This window comes from Ahaetulla prasina, chromosome 7 (assembly GCF_028640845.1).
Source record: "Ahaetulla prasina isolate Xishuangbanna chromosome 7, ASM2864084v1, whole genome shotgun sequence".
Classification (NCBI taxonomy): Eukaryota; Metazoa; Chordata; class Lepidosauria; order Squamata; family Colubridae; genus Ahaetulla; species Ahaetulla prasina.
The window spans coordinates 68,884,054-68,907,822 of NC_080545.1; the positions used below are offsets into that span (position 1 = coordinate 68,884,054).

At 40.6% G+C, this 23,769-nt stretch overlaps 2 protein-coding genes across 2 annotated transcripts; one reads left to right on the forward strand and one right to left on the reverse strand.

Annotated features, from left to right (window-relative positions):
* Positions 1-176: 176 nt before the first annotated feature.
* LOC131201745 (urotensin-2 receptor-like) lies at positions 177-3,107 on the forward strand. Its single transcript, XM_058189911.1, has one exon. The coding sequence runs from the start codon at positions 1,006-1,008 to the stop codon at positions 2,110-2,112; it is 1,107 nt and encodes a 368-aa protein (XP_058045894.1). The 5' UTR covers positions 177-1,005; the 3' UTR covers positions 2,113-3,107.
* Positions 3,108-9,352: 6,245 nt separating this feature from the next.
* Positions 9,353-21,140, reverse strand: LGALS1 (galectin 1). The gene is made up of 4 exons (XM_058189914.1): positions 21,062-21,140; positions 14,901-14,980; positions 10,670-10,841; positions 9,353-9,577 (listed from the first exon to the last, which is right to left on the reverse strand). Exons 1-4 carry the CDS (start codon positions 21,065-21,067, stop codon positions 9,431-9,433), a joined length of 405 nt encoding a protein of 134 aa, XP_058045897.1. The 5' UTR covers positions 21,068-21,140; the 3' UTR covers positions 9,353-9,430.
* Positions 21,141-23,769: the final 2,629 nt, after the last annotated feature.

The following is a 23,769-nucleotide window of genomic DNA, read 5'->3' on the forward strand; positions in this document are numbered from 1 at the left end:
CCAGAAGTCTGGTTCCCCCCACCATAGAGTCTCCTCCTAGTGCGGCGTCCTTTTTCCTATGCCGACCAGAAGTCTGGTTTCCCCCACCATAGAGTCTCCTCCTAGCATGGTGTCCTTTTTCCTCTACCTGTCGTAACCAAAAGCCCTATCAATTGTGGAGCTGATTGGCAACAAGGAGCCGCAGCAGAGGGATGAAAGAGCCACATGTGGCTCCAGAGCCGCAGGTTGCTGACCCCTGTGTTATACCATAGAAATTAGTGTTGATTCCACTAACTAGTTTGTCTTATTCCATCCTAGCTCTCTTCTTTCTTAACACGGCTCTTAATTTTCTATTTTTATTCTGAGCCAGTTAAGGACCTTCCTTCTCTATTACAGCAATGCACAAAAAGGGAGAAGCTTTTTGTGAGAGAAAGCAATAGAGAAACTGATAGAAAGCTGAAGAAAGAGCATGGGAGTTAGATGGGTGGAAGACAGGATGGTTTAAGTACACAGTGTCATTCTTCATTAGCTAACAGTCCAGTAGTTCTTGCTGAGAATATTAGCATTTGAGTGTGAAGCAGTGAGTCAGACACATTCCTCCATCATAAAGGGGAATGCTATTTTTGAATAGGGGACAGTTGGGCAGCAGAAGAGATGAGGAAGAAATCTGTTGGATTGCTCTGAGGAGTGATTTGCATTAATGGGCTAGCAGATGAATACTGGAATAGAAAGAAGTTGAAGATTCACAGATGCACAGAGACCCAATCTTTGGAAGTTGAAAACAGAAGAAACCATGCTCTTTCATTCATAAAATGCAACGGATGTACTTCTTTGAGTCATCGCCTTTCTCTAAGGAATGGTAAGAAGCATCGCTGAGCATGACATATGAAGAAGACAGTTGCCATCATTTCTTATGAAGAATAGGTTTCTTTTCTCATATCCAACCTATTTTGGTTTCTTCCCCATCCTTTCCCAGCCCTCCTTATTGATCTTAATTGCCAGACTTGGGAGGCACAGAATGTGCCTATGATAGTTTTCTGTAGAATTGGAGTGAATTTTGGCTATTCAGTGATGGCGGAACTCATTGAAGAACCATTCTGGGGCAATTTCTCAGATGAAGAAATTGACTTTGAGGAACAGAATTCTCTCACGGGAGTTTTAGGAGCAATCCTCCTCCTGATGTGCTTCATTGGGATGACAGGAAATATCTATACACTGGTGGTGGTGTTTGGCAGCATGGCAATTCGTTCAGCAAGCTGTTTGTGTGTGTATGTTATTAACCTGGCCTTGGCAGACTTACTCTACCTTTCCACCATCCCCTTTGTGGTTTGTACCTATTTTGCCCAGGATTGGTTCTTTGGAGATGCAGGATGCAGATTTTTGCTTAGCTTGGACTTGCTCACAATGCACGCTAGCATCTTTCTGCTGACAGCCATGAGCTTGGAGCGTTATTGGGCAGTGACCAGACCACTAAAGGTTAGGATTGTTGGGAACAGTTATCATAAGGTTGCCAGCCTTGCCGTGTGGCTTCTGTCATTGTTGCTTACAATACCAATGATGGTCATGATCCAGCAGCGGGAAGGTGGAAGCCATAAACATATTTGCTTTCCCACATGGACACCTGATGCCTTCCGAGTTTACCTCACAGTTCTCTTTGGCACTAGCATCCTAACACCTGGCCTTGTCCTAGCCATATTGTACTCACATCTTGCATGGAGCTATTGGATTTCTACAAAAACTATGCAGCCACAGGTGATGGGCAGAATGTTGAAACAGAAGCTGTTCACCAGGATCTTCAGCATCATTGTGGCTTATTGGGCTTGCTTTGTACCATTCTGGGCCTGGCAGTTAGCCAAATTGTACTGGTCAATGGACTTGGAGATTGGCCCTACTGCTCAGGCTTACCTCAACTTTGGTGTTACCTGCTTGACCTATAGCAACAGTTGCATCAACCCATTCCTTTATACTCTGCTAACAAAAAATTACCGTGAGTACATGTCAACTCAGTGTGAAGAAAGACAAGGCAGACAGTATGCCTTCTTCAGAAGCCAGAGAAATGCAAAACCTCAAGCAGAACTTGTATCTGCAGCACAGGGAGTTGACCAGATTGAAGAAACAGAAGATATCCATTAATAATTAATGTCAAAGATGTCATTGTTCCTGAAGGTTCATCCTACTCCCTTAATCCAAGAACTTCAACTTTTTGGGCTCCATGGGCACACTGAGAATTTTGGTAGCACATGATAGGATCTTATGCAAACTAGTGAGAATATTCCTGCTGACGTCTCTCAACCTTAAGATCCTCTCAGTCTACATTTTCCTTACTCTGAGCTGTCAAGCAGACTTCCAAATGAAGCATAGCTGCAGCCACTTCACATTTTTATTTTCTAGGATTGCTGGTGGAGATTATGAAGGCTTAGAGGTATTATTCAGAAGGAAAAATAGTGCTAAAGAGTGGGATATTACTTTGAGGCCTAGCAAATTATGATTTGATTATTCTTCAGAACCAATTGGGAAAGGTAATCAGTATTAAAGGATATATCCATGATAAATGGGTAACAGAAGGCATCTTGCTGCAGATGCTAGATAAAGATGTGCAAAATATAATATGTTTTGCTGTCAATGATTCAGTCAGGTAGCCAAAGGGGATGAATCGTCCTGGCACCTATTGATCATTTTAGGCTGATGTGGACACAATCTTCCCTTCTGGTCTCTGGGCATCTCCTTCCAGGATCATTTTCTTTCAGGGACACAGAGAATCTACCTTTTTTTCAAATCAGGCTTTCCTGCCACCTGGCAGAAATTGCAGATCACTTCCTGGGCAGGCTCAAGATGCCACACTTATGAAAAATTATCCTGCTGAACTTGGGGAGGTTTTATGATTTTTAAGGGTGGCTTTATCTGCAAATTGGATGCTTTTTCAAAACTCTATACCTGCACCTGCACATTGAGAAAAGGGTAGCTGAACCATTGGGAGGAGAAGGCTTAGAAAAGAATACTCACTCTTGAGAAAGAAACTCAAAATAACCCTGCCTTGATTTTGTTTGGCATAAGATACAGTAAACAATAATAGACAGGTGTAGTTTCAAGATACTGCTATTATATCCTAGAACAGGGGTCTGCAAACTTGGCTCTTTTAAGACTTGTGGACTTCAACTCCCAGAGTTCCTCAGCCAGCTGGCTGAGGAACTCTGGGAATTGAAGTCCACAAGTCTTAAAAGAGCCAAGTTTGCAGACCCCTGTCCTAGAACAATTAAAAAAAAGCATTTCTGAAAACTCTACTGGCCTCTTTCCTGTCTATTTACCTCAAAGTGCTGACAGCAGTACGTTGTCTTCTGATTCCAGGGTGGGTAGCATTTTAAATGCATGATGGGAAAAGGCGCAATGTCTCCTCCATGGTAATGCTTATATTCTTTTCTTGAGAAGACAAAAAGTTGGATGTTGAAAGTCAAACGTTCAGTTAAAATCACCTGATCTCAAAGGCGTTTAAGAATAAATAAATAGCTGCTCCTTAGCTTTCTGCAGTAATATTGTATTCCTGGCATGGATGCTATTTCTAAGTGAGAGCTCTGCATTAATTTAAGAATATCTCTGGACCTCTGAGCTCATTATATTGCCTTGTTTAGAAGCTGAATTAATTTATTTCTGGCTCAGCTGTGGTGCATTTGAAATGACTTTTTTCTTTGAAAACACCTTGGCTCATTTGACCCTGTGGATGATTATTTCTCCTTTGTCAGAACTCCTGGCCTCACCGTGCCCAGAATTTGGGCTTCATCTGGTTTTTATATTACAAACCACCAGACGAGCAGATAACAAGAATATAGATATGTATGAGGCAATTTATTTCTTCTTAAGGTGGAATGGGGGTGAGGGGATTTTTGTTAGTGGAGAACTTCTGGCAGCGCGGGGTGGGTCAGTGATCTTTGCTTCTCATTTTCGGCATTTTGAAATTGGCTGGTTTGTAGAGGATGACAGATGTTTTGCAAAATCAGGGAGTGGAAGAATAGTAGTGTGGAAATATCCTTAGAGTCATTACATTAATATTAATTTTAGTTAAGCCATATTGATATACTGCAATCAAGTTTATTATTGGCTCTAGCCTATTGTTTTTAAGTTGCCTGTACTTGATATATGCATGTTGATTATGTCCCATTAAGTTGTTGCTGACTCTTAGTGACAACATAGATAGGTTTTCTCCATGATGAACTGACCCTAACCTGGTCTTTCAGATCTTCCAATGGTGTAGTTTGCATCCATGCATTATTGCATATATCAACAGCACCACACAATTGGCTCTATTCCTCCCATTAATTATGTCAGCCTGATATAAGGCCTGGATGGCTGTAATGTCCTAGAAAGAAATTCTATTATCCCCTCAGTTCTCAGATTTTTCATCCATGGTAGATATGTAATAAACTTCTTATCAAAACCAAGATGATAAAAATGACAACTTTAACAAGGCATGTATTGAAATAAATGACAAATTGTTGTCTACATACGTTCTCAATTTATCTATATCTATGATACGCAGAAATGCTAAGAATTATAATCTAGCACATCCAAAAGACATTGAGTTGAAAAAAGCGTCCAAAAATATGTAGAGAAGACCATTTGGGATGTAGTCCATTACTATGGCATCAATACAATCATCTGGTAAGCTGTTTCATTCGCACACGTTGAGCTTTAAGCCTGTCTTTTGCTTCTCTTGGTTTTATGATCTGGTACAATCCAATAAGGCAATATAAACTATCAGAGAAAACAGGCGCATTTACTCTGTTCTGTATTAGGATTAAGAATGGGTATATTAACAGATTATTTGCACATGCAGTAGAAAGCTATCACTTGACCAATGATGACGGAATTATAGAAGAAGTTTAAGGTATGGATATTCCAGTTAAGTCTCTAGTTAACAGAGAAGGCAATCTGGCTTCTCATCTCCTTCTTAAATGTTGCCACTATGTGGTATGTTACAGCCACATGAGACATTTTCTCTTTGAGTGAAAAAGACACGCCCTACCCAAAGACAAAGGCTGATTTATAGCCTGCCAAAGTTTCACCCATGACAGTTAAGTCATTTGTGCATTCATGAATTGTGCATTGGTTAATATTTTTAATCACATCGAATACCATGATCTTAGCTCATCCTACTTCTGCAATTGCTGGAAAACTCTGTCTGCAATATTATTCTACAACTCTACAACAGCTTGCCGTAACTTTGGAAGCTACTTTGAAATTGAAAAATGGAAAGGCAAATGGAACAGACCAAATACAAAGGAGAACAGAATTGCATAATCTGATATACTGTCCTAAATGTATTTACCACAGCCTCTAATTAGTGTATCCCTCTGCTTCTTTAGCACTCCAGGAGAGTAAAAAGGAAAAAGAACACACCATAGATTTACTATTTTTTAAATGTCACCTGGACCTAAAGGGAAGAGCAGCACAAATCTTAGTAATTTTATTGGGGGGAGGGGGAACGGTCCATATTCCATTGTTCTACTTCTTCTGACTTTACAGAAAAAAGAAGTCCATCTTTTTCTATTGGTAAAATAACCATGGAAGGCAATGCACTGGGATCACCTGGAGGGAAGGGATTTGCCTACAGAGAAATGAAGCATAGCAGATGGGTTGAATAGCTAAATGAACAAAAACAGCACTTTCAATGTGTAGTAAAAAAAAGAAAAGGGAAGTTGTCTTCCTTGTGGACTAGAATCTGGTAGAGGATGATCTTGTGTGCTCATCAAAGGTGGCATTCAGCCAGTTTGGACTGGTTCAGGTGAACTGGTAGTAGCAACTTGCGAGTGGGGTGGACCTGCCTATCTGCCTCGGCGCTTTAAAGCCGCCTGCATATGTGCGAGTAGGGTGGACCTGCCTATCTGCCTCGACGTTTTAAAGCCGCGCGCATATGTGCAAGCCGCACGCACTCACATTTTCAGTGCTGGGTGAACCGTAGGTAAATTATGTAAATCCCACCTCTGGTGCTCATGACCTCAAAAAGTGATTGGCAGCCAGCTTCATGCTGGAATTAGTCAGTTATGCAAATCATCCCTTAATCTCCCAGCTACAAACCAGTCTGAACCCCACCCAAAATTCAATAGCAAATTCAGTATTATAAATTTTCGGCTGATTTCTGTTTTAAAATGCCTGTTAAATCTCTAGTGGACTTAGTGAACCTATTTTGCTTTTTAAACAAAACATAACATAAATGTTCCATTTAAACCATGCCATTTCTTGCAACAGATATTTAAAGCAACAAATAACAGCAATTGAAAACCCTGGCCAGAGCAACGTTGACCACCCAAGCAGAGAGGATAAATGAGTCTATCAAGTCTTCCCTAGAAGGTGTTGAGACGAGAGCAAAGGGGCACTGTAGGTGGGAAGACCCTCTGTTGTAGACCACCCCAGCACATAAAAGCAGTGGTGGGTTTCAAATTTTTTTACTACCGGTTCTGTGGGCATGGCTTGGTGAGTATGGCATGGCTTGGTGGGCATGGCTTGGTGGGCATGGCTTGGTGGGCATGGCAGGGGAAGGATACTGTAAAATCTCCATTCCCTCCCCACTCCAGGGGAAGATTATTGTAAGATCCCCATTTCCTCCCGATCAGCTGGGAATTGGGAGGCAGAGAATAGATGGGGGTGGGGCCAGTCAGAATTTTTACTACCGGTTCTCCGAACTACTTAAAATGTCCGCTACCGGTTCTCAGAACTGGTCAAACCCACCTCTGCATAAAAGGTGCTTATACCTTTTATTACAATACCAGCCTTTCCAGACATTGGCCACCCTGATTGTGACTGATGGGAGCCCAGCATATTTGAAAGGTGGGAGATAAGTAAAACTCATTTCAGAGTGATGGAGTCATTTTGAACTGATTGTTACTCTCCCCATGGGGCAAAGCTTCCGTATCCTATGGTGGGGTTGTAACTGCTGTTGAAAACTGCATCATCTCTTGGCTATGCATTAGTTTTGATTACTAGGGCAAATGGAGAAAGATAAATAATAACACATGCTGCCCTTGGGCCTATTTTGCAGCTTGTCTATGGTTAGTTAAGTGAATCTCTGTGTTTAGATGACAGAAAAAGCTCTCATAGCATCTTTTCTGACTAACTGAACAATTCTTGCTGCGTTTTTAACCTTGTTCTTTGAATCTGTGTGGATATTGATGATTTCTTGACCCTGAACTTATAAAGAACATATCCTTATAGCCAGGGGTGGGCTTCAAAATTTTTTAGCAAGGGTTTCTCTGCAGGGGTGGGTTCAGAGGTGGGTTTCAGCAGGTTCTGACCAGTTCTGGAGAACTGGTAGTGGAAATTTTGATTAGTTCAGAGAATCGGTAGTAAAAATTGTGATTGGCCCCACCCCCATCTATTCTCTGCCTCCCAAGTCCAGCTGATCGGGAGGAAATGGGGATTTTGCAGTAACCTTCCCCTGGATTGGGGAGGGAATGGAGATTTTACAGTATCCTTCCCCTGCCACGCCCACCAAGCCACACCCACGGAACGGTAGTAAAAAATTTTGAAACCCACCAATTGGTGGGTTCTACTTACCTTTACTACCGGTTCGCAATGGAGTCATGCGTGCACGCAGGCTTTTGCGCAGAAGCTTCCTGATGACGTCCAGGTCAGTGGGTGGAGCCTCCCACTGGTTTTACTACCAGTTCTTGCGAACTGGTCTGAACCGGGGGCAACCCACCACTGGTTCTCTATCTGGTTGCTGGGTGAGCATGGCCATGGTTGCCATGGCCTAGTTGGCCTCTTGCACCACAGCAGGGGGGACATTTTTGCCCTCCCCAGGCTCCGGAGGCTTTCCTTGACCCTCCGGGAAAGCAAAAATGGTCTTTGCAGGCCCTGAAGGCTGGAAACGGGCCCGTTTCTAGCCTTCCCGAAGTTCCAGTAGGCCCTTTTTCGCTCACCCTGAGCGGCCACGCACACCCTGCACTTACCTGCATCCAAAGCCGGTCGTGTGCAGACTCCTGGGAGGTGCAGGGTGGGGTGGGCGGGGCCACCCAGGTTTGGGATTTGGGGGTTCTTCGAACTGCACAGAATCTTAGCTAGAGGTCTCCCATATCCCTGCGAACCCCCAGCAGCCCATCCCTACTTGTAGCAAATGAAGGCAAATAAGTTTTCAAGGGATTGGGGAGGCTGTAAAAAACAGAGGGTGAGCCCCTATTGTTTAAAAGAAAAACATTAGAGTCTGGACTTTTCAGAATGGATTCCTTAGAGCAGGGGTGTCAAACTCATGGCCTGCGGGCTGGATGCGTCGCACGCTGGCCATGCTCACCCCCATTTTAATGAAGGGGGGAAGTCACAATACGTCACATGATGACAACGTAATCGTGAATTTGGCACCCCTGCCTTAGAGAGTTCTGATAACAACAGCAAAACTGCTGGGGTTGTGAAGCTATCAAAGCAAGGTAAAGGGAGCAACTGTGTTGAACCTTGGCATAGAAAATTAGACATGCATAATATAAAGCAAATCAGGCAGCTACCTGTCAGGAAGATATGGTCATACATTTCAAAACAGCAAAATGCAAATATGCCAATTAATGCTGCTTTTTTTGTGGGATTGCCTGCGAAAAGTCCCTGAGAGTTAAATAGTATAATCCCTAGAAGCAGAAGGTAAATCTGGTGGACTTGCCTACAAAGGGGCCAGCCAGCTTCCATGAATGGGAAGGGCAAGATCCAAACAAAAATGTTAAAAGGAATTGGACATTGATAGAGTTTTGGTTTTACCACTTCCATCTTCAGCCAAGTGGAAGTCTGCATGCCACTTAGAAGGTTGTAGTCTGCATGACTCTTTCTTCACCACCAGATGGCAGACTGCCTTCTTTGTAACATTCAAAGCAAATTAGATAAAATGGGATAATCAGGAAAGTGGTTCCTTGTGGCATATATCAATTTCACATGCTGAGCCCATTTCACATGCTGAGCCCATTTTGAAGCTGAGCCCCCACAGCACCCCTGGTGGATAACAGGCAGCATAGTGAAGAGCAGATTAACCCTAAAGCTTGTCTTTTATAAAATTGGCAATCCACAGGCATTGCTCAGTGCCTTTACTCAGGATGCTAAACTGGTTCAGGTATACAGGTATTCCTTGACTTCTGATCACAATTAGGACCAGAATTTCCATTGCTAAACAAGGTGGCTGGTAAGTGAGTTGCATTGGATTTTACAACCTTTTCTGCCACAGCTAAGCAAATCACTTCAGTTGTTAAGTGAATCGTGATTATTTTTACATTTTTTATGTATACAGCTTTTATCCCTCAACCAAGCAGCCATATGCCCAGTCAGCCACCCTCGAGGTATATAGAGATGCTTGGTTTGAGAAATCCTGAACTGCAAAGGCAAGAATTGAAAAGACACATCAACAGAAGACCAGAATTCAGTTGCATTTATTTTGTTGCCTTATTAAGCAAAAAAAAAAAGAAAAAAGATAAACAGGCCAGGAGGTTGTTTAAACTAGTGAGATGGTTTTGAAATTCAGCTCCCCTTCTGTGCAGATAAATTCAATGGTTTCCAAACCAGTCTCATTGGGAAACTTGAACTGATAATTTCCAGGCAATGTAATAGTCACTTCTTTTTTGTCATGTATGAAGGACAGCTAAAAAGTAAAAACACACACACACACACACAATGGAGTGAAATATAAAGTAGAGTTCAACAGAAGAGTCAGGATCCATTTAATTAGACTAATAATAATCGTAAGTTGGCAATTCTTTCACCTTGCCAAAGAACATCTGACATTGGTAATTTCATAAAGCTTTTGAGCCTTTAATTATGTGGTGGATAAATGTACAAGGTTGGAGAATATATAGTCTTCCAAATGTTACAGAATCCAGTTCCCATTAATCTCACCCAATATAGCTAGTGATCAAGAATGCTGGAAAGGGCACATGTTCTTAATTTCCTTTTTGTTATCTACAACAGACTTACATAATTTGAGATATTCATATGTGAAAGACTTTCCATCATTCTTAAAAAAAATATTGTCACTAGAAAGAGCTAGGAACTCTCCAATGACAAGTTGAACAAGAGCTACCCATCACAAAACCTTCAAGAGCATCAGTTGAAACTTTCAGAGGAGTAATTAAAGGGACTAGTAGAGGAGTGTGAAAGTTGGACCAAAGAATTGAGGCCTTTGAACTCTGGTGCTGGAGAAGACTCTTGCGAGTCCCTTGGACTGCAAGACAATCAAATCAGTCAGTCCCAGAGGAGATCAACCCTGACTGCTCTTTAGAAGGCCAGATCCTGAAGATGAAACTCAAATACTTTGGGCACCTAATGAGAAGGAAGGACTCAATGGAGAAGAGCCTAATGCTGGGAAAGATTGAGGGCAAAAGAAGAAGGGGACGACAGAGAATGAGGTGGCTGGATGGAGTCACTGAAGCAGTTGGTGTGAGTTTAAATGGATTTTGGGGGAGGGTAGAGGACAGGAAGGCCTGGAGGAACATTGTCCATGGGGTCGCAATGAGTCGGACATGACTTCGCGACTAACAATAACAAAGGACTACTAGATGAATAATGTCTAAATTATTCTCTAGGTGTATTGGAATAGAATGCTGATAAACTACTGGCTGGGAGAATGGCCATTTTTATCAAACATGTGCAGAATAAATGTTGAGGAAAGCTGCTCCTTAATTGCCAAGCATGCACACACACATTTTGTCTCTTCTTGTGTCCTTTCAATTCTCACCTCAGTACTTCCACCCTCCTGGAAAGGAAAGTTGGTCTCCCGGAGTTCTTTCCCCCATTGCCCTTTGTTCTTGGAATTGCACACGATGGTTCTTGCGTCTCCATGAGCATCGAAACGTGCATTCAAGTGTATTAGAAGATTATCTACATCTTTGCCAAGATTTAAAGTAAAACTGTGAAGGGTGGAGAAAAAATATGGTAAGATCCTTGTGCAGGAAGAACAACAGCAATAGATTGATTTGTGGCATTTATATCCAAAATTAATTCCGAAATTACTGAAACCAAAATATTTCCAGGGCAATTTACTAGAGCATAAAACAAATTACTCCCAGCAGTATTTAATACAGTGTCCTGCATTTAAGCTTTATGAATTTATCAGTTTAGATTAGCAAGCAGCATTTTAATGTGATGTGAAAAATAGTGGCAATATGTACATGAAGTATTTGCCCGGCACCCTTATTTATTCATACTTTATTAACCTAATTGTTTTGGCTCAACAAGACACAATGAAATAGGCTGAAGTGTGCTTGGCTGGTTTGCAGTACGCTCCACAAATGCAGCCACTGAGAATTATTGTGGTAGCTTCCCCCTTTCACATTGTCATCTGGAGCAAGTTCAGGTGTTCTCTCTCACTCATACAAATGTTTCCCACTTCCCACTTTTCTACTCTGATAAAGAGCAATGAATGAAGAGAAGAATAATCATGCACGAGGCAGGATGGGGATCATCAATGGGAATGGAAAATTTCATGCTGGTAATTTTGCACCAACTTCAGGGTGGGGTGGCAGCTCTGCAACATGGTAATGGGGAAAAGGCATCCACTGCCAATTCCAAGCTTCTCCCATCCCAATTTACAGCCTGGCAGCTGCCTCACCTTCCCCTAAGGCAAGCTGAAGCAGTCACACAACAATGTTCTTGCTCAAGAAGCTCAGTTCTCTTGGCTTTCATTAGTATTAGTATCATCTGTCTCTTCCAAGGCTCTTCCCTGCCTTTGGGGTGCAAGTGGGAGATGTCTAAGCCAAATAATGGGGATGATTTTATTACCAGTAAGGGAAGAGTTGGGGCATGTTGATCCTCAGAATATCTGTCTCAATGACAAAATAGACTCCCTCAAAACTTTGTACAGATGCCTAATACACTCCCAACCAACATCATTGGTGCGTGTTAGAAAGTGTTACAATTCCCTTTAACTAGGAGTGATGGGTGCTTAAAAGCAGAACATGTGAAAGTCACCCGCTTGGGTAAATCCATTGTGTAGACAGAATAGCATCATTTTCATAATATCCTGCAACTTTTCTCTTTCAAATTGTATCTTTGTGCCATGTGAATTCCTTTGTTTCTTAAATAACCTTCAATGTAGATTTTACTGCTATAATTGGTACTTCAATATATTTTAAGGGGGAATGCTTCACTGTTTATCCATTTGGAGTGATTTCTAAAATATTTTCTTGCCCAGACCTGTTCCTCCTCTATAGATCCATCAATCACTTTTGCTTTCATGCCAAGCCAAATATTAAGGACTGATTAAAGCACTAAATGGTGCTGATTGTGCAGCTTTTTCTAAGAAAAAAGTCTCCAGTTCCTTTCCTGATATTGATGAGAACTGGAAGAGCACGCATACAGTTTTAAAACTGTTTAGAATCACAGGTGAGAGCTGTTGCTGATGTGGCTAAAGCATCAGGCTAGCAACTGGAAGGTTGTGAGTTCTAATTCCATCTTGGGCACAAAGCCAGCTAAGTATCCTTGTGTTAGTCATTTTTTCTCAGCCCTAGGAAGGAAGCAATAGCAAACCACTTCTAAAAAACCTTGTCAAGAAAACTGCAGAGACTGGTTCAGACAGTCTCTGAGAATCAGACATGATTTAATAGAAGAGGGGAAAAAATGAGTCATATGTAGTAGACAAATATCCATTTCTGCAAAAAAAAAAAAATCACCAAGAGTCAAATGCCAGGCTTTGAAAAAAATCATTTTTCTAAACTTTATGAGAAAAGTCTTTAGGCATCTCCCACAATTCCTAGCCTGAATGACATTTGAACTTGCTGGCTTGAGCTGTTGAGCTGTGATCCAACACATTTGGAGGACACTTGGTTGAGGAACGCCACAGTGTGAGTCAACAAGTGGAAAAACGTGTGTCTCTAAAAATGGAGACTCAAATTGGAAACCACAGTCAGAAGAACTTATGTACAGTTTTCAAATCCTCATGCTCATTCTTTCTAGAAGACCACCAAATGCAGGTCACTGTGTACAGTGAATAGAGACATGTTCCAAAAGGAGAGAGAAGGAAGCCGCTGCCCAACAGCTGGTTTTATTTAGTTTCTTGGCAGGAGTAGCAGAGAGCAGGGGGGATGTGTTCAGATATGAGTCACTGGAAAATGTTACAGTGGCATTAACCCTTTTCTAGCAAATTGTCCATGGAGATTCTCAATCATCCAGGATATGGTTGTCCCATCGATGTTTTCCCCCAAAAGATGTTTTGCCTTTTGGAAAAAAACAACAACTTTGGGATCTTTTAGAGTAAGAGGAGGGAAGAAGCAACAGGATTCTTACGTTTCGTTAGTGAGAACTACAAAGTTCTATCTCCTACTTCAGCGGTTCTCAACCTGTGGGTCGCGACCCCATTGGGGGTCGAATGACGATTTGCTAGGGGTCGCCTAAGACCATCGGAAATATGGGAAGTATACTTGTGAGTTGAAGAATCGCGCTCCAATGGTTGACTCCACAAGCCAGCTGCAGGCTCTTCAAATCGCTAGCCGAATTCGGCTTCAGGTGCGATGAATTAAAAAAGAGAGAAATCTTTGCTCTGGTGTCTCCCTCTCAAGCCAGCTGCAATCACTTCCAATCGCTAGCCTAAACTGGCTTCAGGCGCGATAAACTTAATAGGGGAGGAGTCTCCGTTTTAATGCCTCCGTCCTCAAGGCAATCGCAAGCAGTTCAGATCGCTAGCCAATACGGCTTCAGGCGCGATAAATCCAAAAAAACAGTTTGCCGCTTTTTCCCCCCTTCTGTGGCTGCTGAGGCGTGCTGAGATCGCTGCCTATCACCACGATGAAATCAATATGAACGAAAATAATTTTACGGTTGGAGTTGCCACATCGTGGGGAATTGTATTAAAGGGGTCGCAGCACTATCTTCGGGACCGCCTTCTGTTACCACATGCCTCCCACCGGCCGGTACGCTCCCATAGAGAGGGTCTTCTCAGGGTGCCGTCAGCCAAACAGTGTAGGCTGGCGACCCCCAGGGGGAGAGCCTTCTCTGTGGGGGCACCTACCCTCTGGAATGAGCTTCCCCCAGGACTTTGACAACTTCCTGACCTCCAGACCTTTCGCCGCGAGCTGAAGACGTATCTATTCTTCCGAGCAGGACTGGCTTAAAATAGGGTTTTTAAATATGGATTTTATTGGGGTTTATTTTATATTTTGTATTGTATTTTAAATTTTAGGCCATATTGAATAAGTTTTTTAGAGTGTTTTTATTGTAATATATTGTATTATTTTATCTGCCTGTTCACCGCCCTGAGTCCTTCGGGAGAAGGGCGGTATAAAAATTATTATTATTATTATTATTATTATTATTATTATTATTATTATTATTATTATTATTATTATTATTATTATTATTATTATTATTATTATTATTATTATTATTATTAAAGGTTAAGAACCACTGTCCTACTTGCATAGGCCCAGACTATATTGTACTGTATTTCACTGGAGAATATATCAGTGTAGAGAGTCAAGATCTTGATAGAAATATGCAAGAATCATTATATAAACAAAGAGGGCTGAAAAACTATTTTAAGTCTCAGAAAGCAAGGTAGTATCCGGAAGTAACTCAGGCAATCTCATCCCTGATTCACTGGGATACAAGAAGGAAGGAAGGAAGTAAATCACACCAGGTGCTCAATATTCTGGTATTATATCCTATTTCAATAAAGTACAGTTCTAATTTAATGTGGAGTTGATTTTCTGGTCTGGCCTCCTGATCGAATTGTCAATTGGACAGGTAAAAAGAAATTTCTTTATGTTACTTAACAATAGTTCCCATGCATTTTGGGGGAAACCATTATGATTAATTTTAACAATCTGGCATCTTCCAGATGTGTTAGATATCAACTCTTACTGTGTACATCTGGTCATCACCTAGTGGGGAAAGCTTCTATGAACCAATACAAGATTCCACTATACATGATTCTCAGTACGTTCCAAATTATTTTATTAGTGATGCCAACTTACCTCTTACATCCTGGTAGAATATCACCTTTCACTGTTATCTTCTGGCCAGGTTTAACGTTCAGTTTAGTACAAACAATTCCCTAGAAAAGGAATTCCAAAAGCATTTAGTGAATTCCTCCTGTAGCCCCCCCCACCCCTTGCAGGGGAAAAAAACCCCTGTAAATTGGGATCTATATCTATTATGAACAACTGCTGTTGGGTTATTTGAAGCCAACAACATGCTGCATTGATAAAACGTATATTGTACCAGGTGGCAGGGAAATATGATCATGTAGTATTTGGGGTCCTTTAACTTCAAAACCGATAAATATTCAAATTAATTCAAAACCTTTTAAAGTCTAATTATTTTATCACAGGAAGGGATTGGCAAGAAAGATTCTATCCTTTCCTAAACTAAAGTCCTCTTAAATATGGAGGAATTCATTTTTTTTTAGCCTGCATTGAAGTTGCTACCATGTTCTTTTGTTTGGATTATTTAAAAAAAAAAAATCAAATGTACAAATTTTAAAAAAATCCAAGTAGATTTTACCCAGTTCAAAGAATCATTCTAGAAATGATTGCAATATATCACCTCAGCCAACAACATGCTGCATTGATAAAACGTATATTGTACCAGGTGGCAGGGAAATATGATCATGTAGTATTTGGGGTCCTTTAACTTCAAAACCGATAAATATTCAAATTAATTCAAAACCTTTTAAAGTCTAATTATTTTATCACAGGAAGGGATTGGCAAGAAAGATTCTATCCTTTCCTAAACTAAAGTCCTCTTAAATATGGAGGAATTCATTTTTTTTTAGCCTGCATTGAAGTTGCTACCATGTTCTTTTGTTTGGATTATTTAAAAAAAAAAAATCAAATGTACAAATTTTAAAAAAATCCAAGTAGATTTTACCCAGTTCAAAGAATCATTCTAGAAATGATTGCAATATATCACCTCAGCCAACAACATGCTGCATTGATAAAACGTATATTGTACCAGGTGGCAGGAAATATGATCATGTAGTATTTGGGGTCCTTTAACTTCAAAACCGATAAATATTCAAATTAATTCAAAACCTTTTAAAGTCTAATTATTTTATCACAGGAAGGGATTGGCAAGAAAGATTCTATCCTTTCCTAAACTAAAGTCCTCTTAAATATGGAGTAATTCATTTTTTTTAGCCTGCATTGAAGTTGCTACCATGTTCTTTTGTTTGGATTATTTAAAAAAAAATCAAATGTACAAATTTTAAAAAATCCAAGTAGATTTTACCCAGTTCAAAGAATCATTCTAGAAATGATTGCAATATATCACCTCAGCCAACAACATGCTGCATTGATAAAACGTATATTGTACCAGGTGGCAGGAAATATGATCATGTAGTATTTGGGGTCCTTTAACTTCAAAACCGATAAATATTCAAATTAATTCAAAACCTTTTAAAGTCTAATTATTTTATCACAGGAAGGGATTGGCAAGAAAGATTCTATCCTTTCCTAAACTAAAGTCCTCTTAAATATGGAGTAATTCATTTTTTTTAGCCTGCATTGAAGTTGCTACCATGTTCTTTTGTTTGGATTATTTAAAAAAAAAAAATCAAATGTACAAATTTTAAAAAAATCCAAGTAGATTTTACCCAGTTCAAAGAATCATTCTAGAAATGATTGCAATATATCACCTCAGCCAACAACATGCTGCATTGATAAAACGTATATTGTACCAGGTGGCAGGGAAATATGATCATGTAGTATTTGGGGTCCTTTAACTTCAAAACCGATAAATATTCAAATTAATTCAAAACCTTTTAAAGTCTAATTATTTTATCACAGCAAGGGATTGGCAAGAAAGATTCTATCCTTTCCTAAACTAAAGTCCTCTTAAATATGGAGTAATTCATTTTTCTTAGCCTGCATTGAAGTTGCTACCATGTTCTTTTGTTTGGATTATTTAAAAAAAAATCAAATGTACAAATTTTAAAAAATCCAAGTAGATTTTACCCAGTTCAAAGAATCATTCTAGAAATGATTGCAATATATCACCTCAGCCAACAACATGCTGCATTGATAAAACGTATATTGTACCAGGTGGCAGGAAATATGATCATGTAGTATTTGGGGTCCTTTAACTTCAAAACCGATAAATATTCAAATTAATTCAAAACCTTTTAAAGTCTAATTATTTTATCACAGGAAGGGATTGGCAAGAAAGATTCTATCCTTTCCTAAACTAAAGTCCTCTTAAATATGGAGTAATTCATTTTTTTTAGCCTGCATTGAAGTTGCTACCATGTTCTTTTGTTTGGATTATTTAAAAAAAAAAAATCAAATGTACAAATTTTAAAAAAATCCAAGTAGATTTTTCCCAGTTCAAAGAATCATTCTAGAAATGATTGCAATATATCACCTCAGCCAACAACATGCTGCATTGATAAAACGTATATTGTACCAGGTGGCAGGGAAATATGATCATGTAGTATTTGGGGTCCTTTAACTTCAAAACCGATAAATATTCAAATTAATTCAAAACCTTTTAAAGTCTAATTATTTTATCACAGGAAGGGATTGGCAAGAAAGATTCTATCCTTTCCTAAACTAAAGTCCTCTTAAATATGGAGTAATTCATTTTTTTTAGCCTGCATTGAAGTTGCTACCATGTTCTTGTGTTTGGATTATTTAAAAAAAAAAAATCAAATGTACAAATTTTAAAAAACCCCAGGAAATTATTCCGTATTAGCACATTAAGATGTTATCTTTTAAGTAGGCAGTTCTGCTGAGAATGAAATGATAATCATGCAGTTAGATTATTTGTTGCTATTGACAGGCAAAACAAAAATCCTCCTCCTTCCCTTTATGTTAAACATAAGAGTGGCCATAACTTGGTGACCAAATGCTCCAGCATTTGTCACTGTGTGGTTCTAGACTGCTGCATTAAGGCAACCATGAAACAACAGAAAGAACCTCATCTGGCATTTTTATCCTACTCTCTTTGAGCTGGCATTCTTTTGCCCCCCAGACCGTGACTACTGCAGCCTCATCCTGTTTTTTTCTATCCTGCAAAACCTAACAGACCTAAGAGGAGAGAGACAAGAACTGGGCTGAGTCATGATGATGCCAGCCGCCCTTTCTCTTGCTGCATGCTGAGTTTCACTATTGGAAAGGCTGGGTGAGAGTAGCAGAGAAATGCTTCAAACCCATATAGCCATCTTCTGCAAGGGAGGGGCAGCTCCTGCCCATTTGACTGTCTATGCCAGGGATATGGGAGAGGGGAAGAGGTGTTCTGACATCACCATCTGATAGTTAACTTCTCCACACTAATTCATAACTGGAAGCTTGTGGAAAATCTCAGAAGTAAAAGATGGCAACATGAAAGTTTCCAGTCCTTTCCTTTATGGGAAGAAGGCTAAGTTCAACTCCTATCATATTGCTCTTGAATGCCTGATGTGATTTTCTTCAGGAAAACCATTTTCAATCCCCATCTTCTCAGAGAAATGGTTACAAAGCCTTTGTGGTATGTTTAAGAGATTAAAACTGGCAAAGTATGTTTTATAAAGAGGCAAAAGAAATCCTAGTTTTTCTGATGCCTACAGTTTGTTTTTTTAATAAAGCAGCGAAAACAGAACTCAAGCAAGCAATATTCCTTCCCTTCTCCTCCTCAATTCTTCTCCGTGCCCTGTTCACCACCAGGCTGCTGCAGTTATAAATCCAATGCCCCGTGTCACGGGCACAGCGCCCAGGCGACGACCAAAATAATGGCCGCGCCTGTGGCCTCCGAACCCCGCCAAGCCTAGGACGCGCCAGCATCGGTCCCCACAGTCCTGTATGTCGGCTGGGAGACCCCTGGCGAGCCGTCCGTACGGCAGGTGTCCTTTTCGGAACACCTGGCCCCTGAGGGCCTCGGCGGCGGCCGGATTCGGGCGCTGGAGGCAGGAGAAACCTTCCAGACGTCCGTTGCCACTGGATACCGGAAGTCGTCTCTCGCTACCATGTTCTTTTGTTTGGATTATTTAAAAAAAAAATCAAATGTACAAATTTTAAAAAAATCCAAGTAGATTTTACCCAGTTCAAAGAATCATTCTAGAAATGATTGCAATATATCACCTCAGCCAACAACAATGGAATCAAACCTGTAATATCTCTAGAGGTTAACTGGGTTGAGAAAAGGTGTCTAAGCAAATAAAACTGGTCCAAAATTAATTGGATTAGCAGAAATAAAGTATGTTCATGAATTGCCTCCATAATGCATCTGGATATCTGTTTTGTTCCCAGGTTAGGATACTGTCACATAGCAAAGTGGTCCACTATCCAAACACAAATTTATATTTGATACTTCTCTGCTAATCCAAATAATGTTTGGCCAGAAAAAAAATAGGAATGATATTTCTGCATAAATCAGAAGGGATAGCATACTTGGTTATTTCTCACAACATTTTATATTATTAGATGGCAGACTTATAATGTGCATTGTGTTTACAGAAAACCCCAGGAAATTATTCCGTATTAGCACATTAAGATGTTATCTTTTAAGTAGGCAGTTCTGCTGAGAATGAAATGATAATCATGCAGTTAGATTATTTGTTGCTATTGACAGGCAAAACAAAAATCCTCCTCCTTCCCTTTATGTTAAACATAAGAGTGGCCATAACTTGGTGACCAAATGCTCCAGCATTTGTCACTGTGTGGTTCTAGACTGCTGCATTAAGGCAACCATGAAACAACAGAAAGAACCTCATCTGGCATTTTTATCCTGCTCTCTTTGAGCTGGCATTCTTTTGCCCCCCAGACCGTGACTACTGCAGCCTCATCCTGTTTTTTTCTATCCTGCAAAACCTAACAGACCTAAGAGGAGAGAGACAAGAACTGGGCTGAGTCATGATGATGCCAGCCGCCCTTTCTCTTGCTGCATGCTGAGTTTCACTATTGGAAAGGCTGGGTGAGAGTAGCAGAGAAATGCCTCAAACCCATATAGCCATCTTCTGCAAGGGAGGGGCAGCTCCTGCCCATTTGACTGTCTATGCCAGGGATATGGGAGAGGGGAAGAGGTGTTCTGACATCACCATCTGATAGTTAACTTCTCCACACTAATTCATAACTGGAAGCTTGTGGAAAATCTCAGAAGTAAAAGATGGCAACATGAAAGTTTCCAGTCCTTTCCTTTATGGGAAGAAGGCTAAGTTCAACTCCTATCATATTGCTCTTGAATGCCTGATGTGATTTTCTTCATTTTCAATCCCCATCTTCTCAGAGAAATGGTTACAAAGCCTTTGTGGTATGTTTAAGAGATTAAAACTGGCAAAGTATGTTTTATAAAGAGGCAAAAGAAATCCTAGTTTTTCTGATGCCTACAGTTTGTTTTTTTAATAAAGCAGCGAAAACAGAACTCAAGCAAGCAATATTCCTTCCTGCCATTAAGCTAAAAAAAAAATGAGAAAAGATTCATTTAATTTTTTTTCTGTTGTAAAAGTTAAGTTCCCCACAAAAGAGAGAAAATGATAGATAAGGTGAGGAAAGGCCTAATAGGGCAACCTGCAAGTCTATGCCAGCCTGAGCCACACCAAGTTGCCCCAAGACTTTGAACATTCCTGTTATTTATTCCTCCCCAACAGATGTTTCCAATTCCTTCAAAACTGTGGATTTAAAATCATGCAAGACTTATATTATAATAATGAGATTACAGAGTCTGCCAAACTGGGCTTCCATCAGCAGTTTTTCTAGCAGTTTTCTGCAGCTACTGCAAAATTGGACGAAAGCGGATAGGGTGAGAATAGGGACAAAAAAATTGTTAAGCTGAAGCAAATGTAAGCCAAACTTCTCTTCCCCAGATATACTTCCACATACGTTTCCCAAACAAATGAGAAAATGACAATAATCTCATAGCTATTCAATACTTCAGAAACCCAGTGCTAGGTAGAAGCCTGTTAAGAGACCACCCATTCTATTTAACATTTGTAGTAGCCAATTTCACCTTTCACTCTGGTATTACTACAGTGATAACTTTTAGGAAAAATTAATCGGCCAGCTCAAAATCAAGGTCCCCTCTCCAGGAAGATCAGGGTAGATTAGAGTATCTCACCTCTGTTTGCAATAGCAAGAAGGCAAGATACTCTAATCTAATGTGAATGCCTGGCTTCAGCAATAGCTAGCATCCTTAAGCATCATACATCAATGTCCCATAAACTCACAGCCATGGCTCTGTTCCTTGTTCCTGCAGCTCACGGAGAAGATCCTACACAGAGATGAAGGGAACTATGATGCCACTCCCTTGCTTTTAAATACTCTGCAGCTGAGGAATTACAGATGCTACCAACCAATAGAAAAGCAGCAGTGAATGATGGCTGGAAGGATTATCAAGGCAGTTGTTTGTGGGGGATGTGGCAATGTGGCATAGTTCTTTTTTTTTCATTATGCATTGAGGCCAATGGAAAATACTTTTATAATGAGAGGGTTTTATTATAGTCCAAGATCTCTCCCTCCCCAATTTAAATTGAGTACTTGGCAGGCACTTTCTAGGCCTGCTTATTGTAAAAGCTTATAGAGACCGAAGCCAAAAGATTCAGAGATATTTGAATAAACGGTTTGATTTAAAAAAAGAAGCGGGGGAAGCTTAAATGAGAAGTGCTGAATTAATCTATTGTTAAGGCATGACTCTTATATCTAACTGAAGATATCTAATTTGCGTCCAAGAACAGCGATGGCCACATATTAGATTGTTTTGTTATCTGACTTCCTTCCAAACAGAGATTTTATCCTACCGTGTTTCCCCGAAAATAAGACCCTGTCTTATATTTTTTGAACCCAAAAATAAGCGCTTGGCCTTATTTTGGGGAGGTCTTATTATTTTGGGGTGTGTGGAGCAAGATGGGGCTCCTCTTGCCGTCTTACCTGATTTCCAGCTCTGTCTCCCTAACCCTAACCAGAGGAAATGGCATGCATTTAAATATTTTGGGGGAGGGCTTATTTTCAGGGGTGGTGGTATTTTAGCATATGTACTCAAAAGCCCGATTGTGCTTATAATCAAGAGATGTCTTATTTTTGGGGAAACAGGGCAATGTTTTACTCTTACCTGTCATATCTCCAGGGTGAGAGAGAAATATCCTGCGCAGACTGCACTGGCTACCTGTTGTTTTCCGGGTGCGCTTCAAGGTATTGGTTACCACCTTTAAAGCGCTCCATGGCTTATCTACGGGACCGTCTACTGCCGGCCTCTATCTCCCATCGTCCGGTGCGTTCTCACAGAGAGGGACTCCTCAGGGTGCCGTCAGCCAAACAATGTCGACTGGCGGCCCCCAGGGGGAGGGCCTTCTCTGTGGGGGCTCCGATCCTGTGGAACGAACTTCCCCTCGGACTTCGACAACTACCTGACCTTAGGACCTTTCGCCGCGAACTTAAAACTTATTTATTTCGTATGGCTGGACTAGCTTGATTTTTACCTTTAAATTTTAATTGAATTTGATGGGTTTTTAAAGTTTTGTAATCCTATGGGGGTGTATGTTATTTTAATATTTGGGCACATTTAAATTAGTTTTTTAAGGGATGTTTTAACTATTGTGTATATCTGTATTTTATCTGCCTGTTCACCGCCCTGAGTCCTTCGGGAGAAGGGCGGTGTACAAATTAAAATATTCATTCATTCATATTCAAATATAGTTGATTTTGACCTCAGAAAGGATTGCGGTGTGTTTTTCCTTAACCAGAATGATTCTATTTTAGAATATTTTGGGGTTATTTTCTGGGTCCTTCAGGTCATTCTTCCCATGAAAAGAGAACATAACCATCAACAGTTAATATGACTAGCCTGCAATCTTATGATCTGTGGGAGGGCTTACCAGGGATCATAAGATATTTTGCATTTTCCCTCTGAGGCTGGAGGAAGAATGGGGAATTGGGTACTGAAAAATCCTTCTGCAAAATTTCAAAACCACATCTTTGTTATACCAGAAACTCTAACATTGGGAAGGATCAAAAGGAGGTTCACAGACTGAGGCTGTGAAACTGCAACATGCTAGTTGAAAATTCTGAAAGTTGCAAATTCATTATTTTTGAAGAACATCAGGTTAGAGCAGGGGTGTCAAACTCAATTTCATTGAGGGCTGCAGCAGAGCTGTGGTTGACCTCAGGAGGGGCGGGGGGGCATGGCCGAGTGGGTGGGAGTAGCCAACTGGGTGGACATGGCCAGCTTGACACCACTCCCCAAACTGCTGGCATGTTTCCTCTTCTACTGGGTAGACTGGGCCAAAGCAATGAAGGACGGCCCCTTACATTTTCCAGGATGGCTCTATGGGCCAGATCTGTCTACATCATGGGCCGGATGCAGCCCGGGGGCCTTGAGTTTGACATTCCTGGGTTAGAATTAAGTACTGTACCTAGACTCCTTTATTTAGACCTCTATTTTTCTTTCTCCAGGACATTAACTGCCAGCACTTCATAACATCGCTCCCATCTTTGCAAGCTGTAAGGATGTTCTAGGCATCACCGTGACAAAATGAGCATTGAAACTTTTCATCAACACTTAATAGCACTTAGACTGATATATCGCTTCACAATGCTTCACAGCCCTCTCTAAGCGATTTACAGAGTCAGCCTATTGCCCCCAACAATTTGGATCCTCATTTTACCCACCTCAGAAGGATGGAAGGCTGAGTTCAACCTTGAACCTGGTGAGATTCGAACTGCCAAATTACAGGCAGCCGGCAGTCAGCAGAAGTAGCCTGCAGTACTGCATTCTAACCACTACACCACCGTGGCTAATGGTTTATGAAAGCCAGAGGGCGAGGGAGCCATGAATGGATGTTCACATTGAAAGAGGTACAATATAACATACAGCCCACAAAAAAAGAAGGAGGATATATTATGTAGCATAAAAAACAAATTAAAACAAGCAGTAAACCCA

Excerpts from the sequence above, each read along its gene's own strand:
- LOC131201745 (XM_058189911.1), top strand. The coding sequence starts at position 1,006 with ATGATAGTTTTCTGTAGAATTGGAGTGAATTTTGGCTATTCAGTGATG.
- LGALS1 (XM_058189914.1), bottom strand. Across the intron at positions 10,842-14,900 it reads ATTCTACCAGGATGTAAGAG|TTTTACTTTAAATCTTGGCA; the intron begins GTAAGTTGGCAT and ends CACCCTTCACAG. Across the intron at positions 9,578-10,669 it reads AGGAGGGTGGAAGTACTGAG|CTGTCCTTCATACATGACAA; the intron begins GTGAGAATTGAA and ends TTTACTTTTTAG.